The 11,944-nt window shown below is 35.3% G+C and overlaps 1 protein-coding gene across 1 annotated transcript; it reads right to left on the bottom strand.

Annotated features, from left to right (window-relative positions):
• Nucleotides 1-9,402: 9,402 nt before the first annotated feature.
• Nucleotides 9,403-10,353, bottom strand: LOC143682555 (olfactory receptor 10C1-like). The gene has a single exon (XM_077159177.1). The coding sequence runs from the start codon at nt 10,351-10,353 to the stop codon at nt 9,403-9,405; it is 951 nt and encodes a 316-aa protein (XP_077015292.1).
• Between the last annotated feature and the right edge of the window lie 1,591 nt (nt 10,354-11,944).

The raw sequence follows: 11,944 nt of genomic DNA, 5'->3' as shown, positions 1-11,944 counted from the left end.
ACCTACAACCTCCTGATGGGTTCCTATACCAGATAAATCCTGAAATGCAGAAGAGTCAGCCTCTCCAGAACATCGATTAGTTCCATCACTTTATCCTATATTATCTGCAGCCTCTTTCAAGATGAGAAAGTTAGAATTAGCATATCCCAAATAACCCTAAATTGTGAGAGAAAGATCAAAGGATATGGTGGAGTTATACAGAGAAGATAGGGTTTAAAAAAGGAGTATGATCACTGAATCATTATATTGATATTTTTTAAACTCCAGTGTCTTGGAGCTGCTAGTAATAAAAACCTAAAATTGTGGAATTGCAACCCATACCAAATTCTGAAATCTGTTCTACACTAATTGTTGCCATGTGCTTTGTAATTTATTAGTTTTCTGTATTTATGTTTTTTTCACACAAAAAAGTCGATTGTGATGATGAATGCAAGTTATATATTAATACTGTGAACCATTGTTTGTACACTTTAGATGAGATTCGTCGTATGTGAATATATAAAATTTAACAATAAAATTGCATTAAAACAAAAAGTATTGGCAAAGTTGCTTGAGAAACGGGAGAGCAAATATGCAACCATTAACTTTACCATCAAGGAAGCCCCAGATACTGTGTGAAACATTAGGGACATCTAAATCAACAGGACAAGCCTTTGATCTTGAGGCTTGCTCTTGTTAAGCTTATGTATATAGCAGAGAAGCTTAGCCTACCTATAGGTATGCCTAAAAGTCACCCCTGGAGAACCTCTTTTATTGCTCAAATGTGGCCCTTCTGTAAGCCCAACTCTGCAAGTGAAACCATTGCCCTCACCCCTATGTGGGACATTACATCCAGGGATGAAAGTCTCCCTAGCAGTGTGGGAGATGACCCCAGGGTTAAGCCTGGCCCTGGCACTGTGGGGTCAACAATGCCATCCTGACCAAAAGAGGGGAAAGTGTAATAAATTAGGTATCAGTGGCTGAGAGAGTTCAAATAGAGTCGAGAGACTACTCTGGAGGTCAGTTTTATGCAAACTTCTGTTAGAAATTACTCCCTATCATAACTTGCCAAACTCCAACCAATACCATTCCTGACAATCCTAAAGAATATCTAGGGTATTACATAAGATTCTACAAAGATTCCATGCACTAGGGTAACTTTCCAGAAACCTGAAAACTCCAGATGGGTCCCTGGACTAGATAAGTCCTGAAAGGCAGAGGGGCCAGCCTCTCCAAAACATCAACTAGTTTCATCCCTTTATCCCATGTTACCAACAGTCCCTCCTAACATGAAAAAGTTAGAATGGGCATAGCCCCAATACCCCTAAAGAGTGGGAGGAAGATCAAAGGTGATGTTGGAGTTATACAGAGAAGATAGGGTTTAACAAATGAGTATGATTGCTGAATCATTATATTCATTTTTGTTTGTTTGTTTCCAGTATCTTAGAGCAGCTAGAAGTAAAAACTTTAAATTGTGGGATTGTAATCCACACCAAACTCAGAAATCTATTTTACAACTATTTGTTGTGATATGTTTTGAAATTTATTGCTTTCTTTGTATATATGTTATTTTTCACCAAAAAGAGAAAAAAAAGTTTATTGTGATGATAAAATAAATATTGCTTCTAGCCTCCAATGTTCTGGAGCAGGTAGAAGGAAAAGTCTGAGATAATGGAATGATAACCCATGACAAACTCTGGGATCTGTCCTGTAACTACTTGTTGAAGAGTGCTTTGAAAATTATTGCTTTTTTTCTGTCTGTGTTTGTATATATGTTATATTATATAATAAAAAGTTTAAAAGATCAAGGAGAAAGATCAAAGGTGATGGTGAAGTAATACAGAGAAGGTAGGATTTAACAAATGAGTATGAGTGCTGAATCATTATATTGATATTTCTTTTCAAAACTTCTAGCACCTTAGAGCAGCTAGAAGTAAAAACCTAAAAGTGTAGAATTGTAACACATACCAAACTCTGAAATCTGTTCTAAAACTAATTGTTGCAATCTACCTTGAAATGTATTGCTTTTTGTACATATACGTTATTTTTCACAAAAAAAAGAAATGAAGGAGTATAACAGAGTAGATAGGATATAATATATGAGTATGACAGATGAATTATTATATTCATATTTCTTTTGGTCTCCAGGGTCTTGAAGCAGCTAGAAAAAAAAATGAAAAACTGTGAAACTATAACCCATACCAAATTTTAGAACCTATTCTATAAATACCTGTTAAAATGTACTTGGGGGAGGGGCGGGCCGCGGTGGCTCAGCGGGCAAAGTGCTTGCCTGCTATGCCGGAGGACCTCGGTTCGATTCCCGGCCCCAGCCCATGTAACAAAAACGGAGAAACAGAATACAATAAAACAAGAAAATGTTTAAAGATGTTTCCCTTTCTTCCTTCCTTCCTTCCTTCTCTCTGTCTTTCCTTAAAAAAAAAAAAAAAAAAAAATGTACTTGGGGGCTGTGTGATGGTGGCTTAGTGGCAGAATTCTCGCCTGCCATGCCAGAGACCCAGGTTCAATTCTTGGTTCCTGTCTACATAAAAAAAACAAGAAAATGTACTTGGAAATTTATTGCTTTTTTTGTATATGTGTTATATTTCACAATAAAAAAAAGTTAAAAATTTCATTCAAATAAAAATAAAATTTAAAAAGAATGCATGGATTAGTCAAGAGACTATTCTGGAGGCTACTCTTATGCAAGCTTTAGCTAAATATTCCAATTACCATGCTGTACCAACCACCAACCAAAATCATTCTTGCTAACCCTAAAGAACACCTAGGGTTCTATATGAGATACTGCAAAAGTTTCACCTACTAAGATTACTTTCCGGGAACCTACAAACTCCAGATGGGTTCCTAGACCAGATAAGTCCTGAAACCCAGAGGTGGGTCATCATTTCCAAAAACATCAACTTGTTCCAACCCCCATCACATATTATTGACACCCCTTTTCAAGATGAAAACTTTAGAAAGGACAGAGCCCAAATTCCCCTAATGATTGGGAGAAGGATCAAAGGAGAAAAAGGAGTTATTGCAGAGAAGTTAGGATTTAACTAATGAATACTGTCATGGTCAGGTTCATGCATCAACTTGGCCAGGTGGCGGTGCCCGTTTGTCTGGTTGGGCAAGTGCTGGCCTGTCTGTTGCTATGAGGACATTTCATGGACTTAAATCATGACCACATTGGCTGCATCCAGCTGATTGCATTTGTAATCAGCCAAGGGGAATGTCTTCTGCAATGAGTGACACTTAATCTAATCACTGGAAAGCTTTTAAGGAGGATTCCAAAGAGATAGTTTCTCTTCCTGCTTCAGCCAGTGAGCCTCTCCTGTGGAGTTCGTCCAGACCTTTCATTGGAGTTGTCAGCTTCACAGCCTGCCCTATAGATTTTGGACTCTTCCATTCCTACAGTTGTCCTGCCAGTCTCTCCTGAGAGTTTGTGGACCTTCATCAGAGTTACCAGCTTGTGTCCTGCCCTACAGATCTCAGACTCTATGTTCCCATGGTTATGTGAGACACTTTTATAAATTTTATATCTACAGGTATTTCCTGCTGATTCTGTTTCTCTAGAGAAACCTAGTTAATACAAGTATCATTGCTAAATTATTATATTGATATTTCTTTTAGTCTCCAGTGTCTTGGAGCAGTTAGAAGGAAAAACCTAAAATTTTGGTACAGTAACCCATACCAAAATCTGAAATCTGTTCTATAACTACTTGTAACAATGTATTTTTAAATTTATTGCTTTTCTGTATATATTTCATAAAAAAAAACTGTTAAAAAGAAACAGCTTATGGGACTAAATACACCTAAGAATATTCTCCTCTCCTATCCATAGAGGAAACCTCAAGAGAGGTGCCATGAGGCATTTTTCTGCATCTAAAAACCCAGAATAGCTCTCATCTCTTTTGACTAACCCCTAACTGTAATGTAAATCAAATAGCAAATGCAATTTTATGTACTGAAATTAAGTCTGAATATTTAACATAACCAACAAACAAGTTGCTTTCCAAAAATAAAAATGTCTGTTTGGCATTTATATTGTAGTGACTTTTATTAATATTATATTTAATAGAATTTACAAAACTGTTTTCTTTGATATTCAACATAAAGTTTTTATCTGTTCTAAAATCATATTGAACAATTTTGGAAATTATTTAAATTAAAAGGTTTCTCTAATTTTACATATGTTCTCAATAGTTATTTATTTACAAAATATTATCAAGATCCCTATTGGCTTTAATCCTAGACCCCCCAAATTAAAATTGTATCATTTCAGACACAGATGAAGAAAATAAAAATATCCTTGAACCTACACTAATGTTTAAAATCTTAATATTTTACATATATGTTTATACACTTAGTGTTTTTGGTTTTTAGTTGATTTTTATTAAAATATATCCTACAATTTTGTAAAAAAAAAAAAAAAGAAATAACACAAATTATAAATGTAGTTAAAAAAAGAAATTATAAGTGTAGTGAATTTTCACAAAGTGAAAACAACACTTGTTGTCAACACGCACTAAGAAAGAAACATTACTAGCACAGAAGAAGCATTACTGTTGCATCTTTAAGGGCACAAGGCATGCCTAGTAAGTATTTGGGAAAGATATTCTATTGCTTCTGTTGTGGTGTAAGGCTTTTATTTAGAATATTTTAGGTATAGAAAAAGTAACAAAAATGAAACAGAGAGTTTGCCTGTCAGCCAGCCTGTCACTCAGCCTCCCTGAAGATAACATTCCACATATCCATAGATGTGTATCAAAACCAGGACATTAATAAAGGTATGATACTAAAAATGAATCTGTGACCTAATTAGAATTACAACAGTTTATCCACTACTGTCTTTTTTTTTTTTTCTGATTCAGGATCCCCAAATGCATTTAGTTATTTTTTCTCTTAAGCACTTCCAATCTGTCACAGGTCCATGGCATTTTCTTGCCTTTCATGTCCTTGACACTTGCAAGGTTTTGATTGCTGTTTTTGTAGAATAAATCTTAATTTAGATTTGTCTAAAGTTTCCTCATTATTATATTGAGGTTATGCATTTTGGCAAAATACCACAGAATGGTTGTGCCCTTCTCAGTTCATCATAATTATAGAAGGCAAATGATATTTATAGCTTAACCTTCAATTCTGGATTAAGGAGGTGCCTCCACTGTGAACTTGTTATTTTCCACTTGCAATTAATAAGTCACTTAGGGAAGAACTTTGATATTAAGGAAATATCTTTTTTCATAAAATACTGTAAGTGAATATTGCCTGCAGCAACTTTTATTATGATACTGTCTAATGAGATTTTGTATTTTCCTCATTGCTTCTCCATTTATTAAGTGGATTTCTTCTGTAAGGTAGAGAAACTCATCCCTCCCCTCTCCCTCCTTCCTTCCTTCTGTCCTTCCTTCCTACCTTCCTTCTTTCCCTCAGCCCTTTTTGTTCTTTCATTCTTCAGTTTTTTATATCATTGTGTGCTTGTGGATATTCATTTTATTTGGGGAGGTTATATTCAAAGGCATAATATTTTGTTTCATTGCTCAAATTGTTTCATTTGATCATTGAGTGTTCCTGCCTTCTGACGCCAGTGTCCTTACAACATACCCCATCTTTCTCATGCACATTCTTATTTTCTGGCTCAAGATTTTCCAGTTGCATTTTGTTCTCCTTGCTTCATATTTGGAATCCATAATTTCTCCAAGGAGCCCTTGTTCCTTTTTTTTTTTTTTTTAAGTTTTATATGAACAAACCCCAAGATTGGGGGCTCAACCTATAGCTTTGGTTGTCCACACTCTTTGTGAGAATCTCAAGAATTCAACTTGGGGAAGTTGAATTTTCCCCTTTTCTTACCATTCCCTCCAGGGGACTTTGCAAATACTTTTTTATTCACTGTTCAAATCACTCTGGGATTTATCGGGGCATCACTCTGGACAGACCAACAAAATCTCACAGCCTACTCAAGGTCCCATGTACTTATGGTGTTCAATTAAGCTGTCTACATAAGTTATATTAGGAAATCTACTAGTCAAAATAAAACTTTGAGACCAAATAAACATTTTTTGCTTTAGTCTCACACATAAGGTAAAATTTTAAAATATTAATTACCATCTATTTTTAGCACCCTGCAGTAATGACATTCCTGTGTTCTTCCTCATGCAAAAACATTTTTTTAACTTGTACATTTAGTCAGTATCATTATACACTATAGGCATTCTTAGATTATATAAAATATAATAAATAAAAGCCCTGGTTCCTTTTATTGGAGAATGATATTTAAAAACCAAGATGTAGGTACTAGAAGTGCTTTTTGCTAATCAAGTATCACTGCTATTAGCCCACTTAGCATACAGAGCTAGGAAATACATATATATATGTATATTCATGAGATCTCACCAATAATACTAATTCCAATTAAAGACCACAGAGCTCATTTTAATATATCTCCTTTCCTTATGCTCCACTTCTTTCTTTCTGCTACAGTTAGCAGAAAAACAATCTCTAACATATATTTACTTTTTTTTTTATCTAGCAAGCACATAGTTTCAGAATAACCAAACAAATAATAATGGCAATGGATTTACTAAAAAGAGCTCAGCATTTGTGTAGTTATTTTGTCATTAACACTACAATATCCAGTCAAACTTGACCAAAGTTACCTGTTACATTTTTCTTCCTTGGCTTTTCAATGTAGTTATACAATTTACTTCCAGAGTTCTCATTTTAGTAAAGATTGAATTATACTTGGTTGCCACACACATACTGATTGATTTAACTTAATTATTTATTTGGGGAGTATATGAGACATCACTGTGGCTCTAAGCAACACAGATGCACAAATGTGTAAACCCATGAAGCATCACCAGCTCCTCATCTCTACTAACCAGTTCCCGTTCATCTCTTCATTTCATTCTCATTCACCCCTTGTGGTAATCACTCTCTTTAGTTTCTCATTTTTCCTTCTTGGTTTGTTTTTTTTTGCCCCAAATAAACATATATGAATATTTTCTTTCATCACCTTTTTTTCATACCTGAAAAGTAACATTCTACAGCTAACCTTCATACTTTGCTTGTTTAACATGGCAGCATATCCTGAAAATCAATCACTTGTTGTGGGGACAAGTAACTCCAACATTCAATTCTTCAATTTCCACCTGTGTAGAATAAGGACAATAATCACGGGAAGGTCAAATTATACTATACACTGGGTTAACTCACTGTCCCTTTTACATAATCAGAATTCTATTAATGGGAGTTAATATTATTGTTGCAATTGTTAGAATGGGTGCTGAGGAAAATGTGCACCGAAGGCTCTTACTTAGTACCAAACCACAGAGTGCAAGAATAAAAATAAGTGAGGAATTTCTCACTAGCTAGTAATTCAGGAATATTTAATACAGAAAGTATTGAGAATAAATTAATTTATGAAAGTATAGATAAAATTTTAATATTTAAATATTCTAAAATACACATTTTTGTGTTTTTAATGTTCAACTTTTTTCGAATAGTATATATTTTCATCACTTAAGCTATCATAGTGATTGATTTGTAGGGTTCATAGAAAGAAAGTAGCTAAACAAAATAAACCAAATACCCCTATTGGTTATTGATGGGTTGTATGAATACAAGTGAATTAAATGTAAAATTTTGAGTTTTATATATCTATAAATTTTCTTTGAAAAGCAAATTTTATATTTAAGAAAAATGCCAACAATTGAATATTTTATTATTTTTATTGCAGATGAATAACGTTTTATTGAAGAAACCTTAGAAATAGAGATAAGGGAAAATCACCAAAAATATGACTACCTAAAGAAACTACTAACATTTCATTTGCATCCTATGAAGCTTATTTATGCAGTTATTATAAAAACAAAAATGGGCAATGCTATATGAATTTCTTTAACTTATTTCATACTTAAATAATTTATTCATCTCTTTCTAGATTAATAAACATACTTAAAAATTAACCTCTATATTGGATGTAAATGATTCCTAGTAATAATTGTAAAGTAAAAAACTGGTCAGTTATTTTTGCATGGTTAGGTTGCTTCCATTGTTAATTCCATGTTCATATGTAAATGAAAACAACTAGGTATTATGTTTAAATGAATGTGTTAGACAGTCAGTAATAAAATACAGATATTGGGCAAGCACACACATGACCAATAGTGAGCATCAGCACTATTCCCTGAAAGTTGTTCTTAGTAGGTTAAGAGAAAACTAAATCACTTTATTTGGGGGATGATCCTCAAATAAATCATATTAGCACTCAGAGTACGCCTCTGTTTGTGATATTACAACTAATGTATGGCAACTCGTTAAACCCTCATTTGTCAAGTGCTAACAGGGCGCCTCCTGAGAACCAGATGTTCACATCCAAGGCAATGAATTGTTGCCTGGAGATATTTAATAAGTTGTTACCATGTTCATTTCTCCTAAGAGCAATTCTCTGGATGATGTGAAATATATAGCCTGGGGATTCATCTGAACATTTATAATATTTTAAAAATTATATTACAATATGAAAATGATTTATATAATTATTTTTACTTCACTTTTCTTATTTCATTCTGAACTTTATTATTATTTCTTTCTTTTTAAAACCTTTTCACATCTTGATTGAAAATAAAAGTTTCTCATATTGATGTTATTCTTTTGTATGCTGTATGGCGGAGGTCACATTTCATTCTTTTCCCATGTGAGTATCCTGTTATTGCAACACCATTTGCTGAATTTTTGTTTGTTTGTTGTTTTTAGGAGGTGCACAGGCTGGGACTCGAACCCTGGTTTCCCGCATGGCAGGTGAGAATTCTAGCACTGAACTACCAACTACCTTTGCGCCCCCACCACATTTACTTTTAATATTCTGTAACAAGTACCTCTGAACTTAAGTGTTGGCTTTTTTATTTGCATGTTGACATATTGTTATGAAATCTGCAATTCACAAACAGAAGTTTTGACTCCATATTATATGTCAATTAATAAAACTGAAAAAAAGTATTATGACGTTTTTATGGAAGGAAATAACGCACTTCTCAAAGTTAATATGAATTAAAAGTCATGTGGGGCAGATGTATGTAGAAAAGGCCCTCATGTGACCAGGGCATATATGGGCCGCTCAGAGGCTATGAAATGCCTGAGCATATAGAGTTAGAATTTTCCAGGGTACTAAGAGAGAAGCTAGCAATTTATATCCTGAACACAAACTCAGATATTCTGTAAAAATCTGTCCAGTGTTGGGCTTACCTCATAAAATTTTTCAACAGACAGCTTCCTTCCAGCATCTACAATCAGGACTCTACCTCTCAGAACAGAGAGGATGCCAAAATTACAATCAATGATATTAAAAAAAGGTCCTTTCAACAGATTGATGAGTACATAGACTGCTCTTTGTTTGCTGGCTTATTTAGTCTTGGTAATATGTCAAAATTTTTTCTTGCCCAGGGTTCTGCGGAGGGCTGCCTTGACTTCCTTGTTCCGTAAACTGTAGATGATGGGGTTGAGCATGGGTGTCACCACTGTATAGAAGAGGGCAAAAAGTTTGTCTGTTCCTGGGGAGTGGCTGGCCTTGGGCCTCAGGTAGGTGATGGACGCTGAGCCATAAAAAAGTGTTACCACCAGTAGGTGGGATGAACAGGTGGAAAGAGCTTTATGGCGGCCCTCAGGTGAGGGCATGACCAGCACAGCAGCTAGAATTCTTCCATAGGAAGCAATAATAAGCAAAAATGGGCTGGATATGCAAAGGATTGTCACAACAAATACTGCAGCCTCATTAGGGGATGTATCCCCACAGGCGAGTGCCAGGATGGGTGGGAGGTCACAGAAGAAGTGGTCTATCTCACAGGGGCCACAGAAGTCCAAGGAGAAAATATAGTTGGTCTGGCCCAAGCTCACTATGCATCCCACCCCCCAAGAAACTACTGCCAGATGGGCACAAACCCCACGACTCATGCGTGTTGCATAGTGGAGTGGGGAGCATATGGCCATATAACGGTCAAAAGCCATGGCTGCCAAAAGGCAGCATTCACTAACACCAAAAAATATAAAGAAAAACATCTGTGTGGCACAACCCTCTCGAGAGATCTCTCGGGCTTCACTCACAAGACTCTGCAGCATCTTGGGTATGACAGAGCAGGTGTAGCCCATCTCCAAGAGAGACAAGTTGGCCAGGAAGAAGTACATGGGAGTGTGGAGCCCTGGGGTGGTCCAGATGGCGAGGACTATGAGTGCATTGCCTGTCAGTGATGCTAGGAACATGAGCAGGATGAGGGTGAACAGGAGGAAACACTGCTCAGGGACCTCAGAGAATGCGGCAAATGCAAAGCGTCTGACAGTCATGCTGTTCTCCTGCCACAAGGAGCAGTTGAGGCTCATGACCTGGAAAAGAGAAAGGTGAAGTCATCAGAAAAATTCCTTCAGAGGAGAGATAATTTTTTAAAATACTTGTAACGAGCTCTTTATGTCAGAAAGGAAATGCTGCTTACCACTTACTTACAATTCCACAATCAAAATGTTCTAAAATTATACACATTCTCGTATCTTTTAAAATCAATCCTCTTTTATGTTTGTCATTTCAATTAATGTGTCTAAAATATATTTTGTTCTCCAAGAATACAATGAAAATAAAATATCATTTCACCCTAATTCTCTCTTCATCCCTTCCTTTAATAATTTTTTCAAGCTCTCCCAAATACGTTTCCCACATCTCTCATTGTAATCCATTTTTCTCCATTTCAGTTGTCATTGACTATATTTCTTTCTTTACCCTTTCATTCCACAAGAATTTATTGAGAAAGTGTATTTGTCAGTTATTGTCATAGGTGTTGTGATATAGCAATGAACAAAGTACATTATTTTTTGCTTCATGAGCATACAGTTTAGTGAAGAAAAGCAGAAATTAAATAATCATTCCATACACTAATAAACTGATGTAGTGCAAAGAATTAAAACCAAAGTCTTTACTGCATAAATTGCCATAAATGTACATCCCAATTTAGAGTCAATGGTCAAAGAGGGTACTTGAGGACAAAATGCACTAGCCGATATGTGAACGACAAAAAGTGGTGGTGACCTACAAAGATAACTCCATCATTGTAACTAATTTCTCTACCTTCAATATTTCTCATCTGTCATCTTTTCTCCACCAAAGTGTCTTTACTAAATGAAAATTCCATTGCCTGCAAATTCAAATTCACATTTCCTAATATGATTCATGAAGATGTCTCATTCAGGTCACTGGCTACCATTAGAACCATAGAGCTCACCACATACCCAAATGGACCCAGGTTACAGTCATGTGAATATAACTGCATCTTTTAGTTCCTGCCTTGCTTACACTTATTTCCCTTTCGCTGCACTCCTTTTACCATGGGGGCTTGAAATTTTTTTCCGTTTGTCCACCTAGTGAACTGTAATCTGTGTTCAAGTGTCATCAAGTGATTGTGTCTCCTTTCTTGAAATCCTTCCCAATCCCCTCCACTGTTTCCATTGTCCTATCATTGAGTTGATAGCACTAGCACCACTGTGATGAAAATTACCTGCTCATTTCTTCCTAAAAGTAGCTGTAGAAACAAGGTGTTGAAATCTTTTCTTGTTTAATATTATGTGAACCACCCTTAATTAACTCATTCTCTTGCCATAAAATAAAAGGTTTAATGCTAAACTTTATTCAAGCTGTCTGTATATTCTGCCCATTCATAAATATTCTGTTTTCTGAAGTCACTTAAAATAAATCTGATCTCCTCAGATATGACAGTTCTTTTTCTCTCAACCCAATGATTATCAGAGCAGACAAAATTCTCCTTATTCTTTCTGTGGATGTGCTGTCATTTGATTTATTCTTTTTGAAATATAATTAACCAGAATTTTAAATACTGTTCTTTGCTCTATCAAGGGCAGAAGATGAAAGGTTTTCACTTCAATTGCTCTGGTCTCTATCTTTTCCTTAGCATAACCTGAGATTGTC

This window comes from Tamandua tetradactyla, chromosome 5, assembly GCF_023851605.1.
Source record: "Tamandua tetradactyla isolate mTamTet1 chromosome 5, mTamTet1.pri, whole genome shotgun sequence".
NCBI lineage: Eukaryota > Metazoa > Chordata > Mammalia > Pilosa > Myrmecophagidae > Tamandua > Tamandua tetradactyla.
Note: the sequence above shows the minus strand (reverse complement) of the source record. Positions and strands in the feature narration are given on the sequence as shown.

Excerpts from the sequence above, each read along its gene's own strand:
- LOC143682555 (XM_077159177.1), bottom strand. The coding sequence starts at position 10,353 with ATGAGCCTCAACTGCTCCTTGTGGCAGGAGAACAGCATGACTGTCAGA.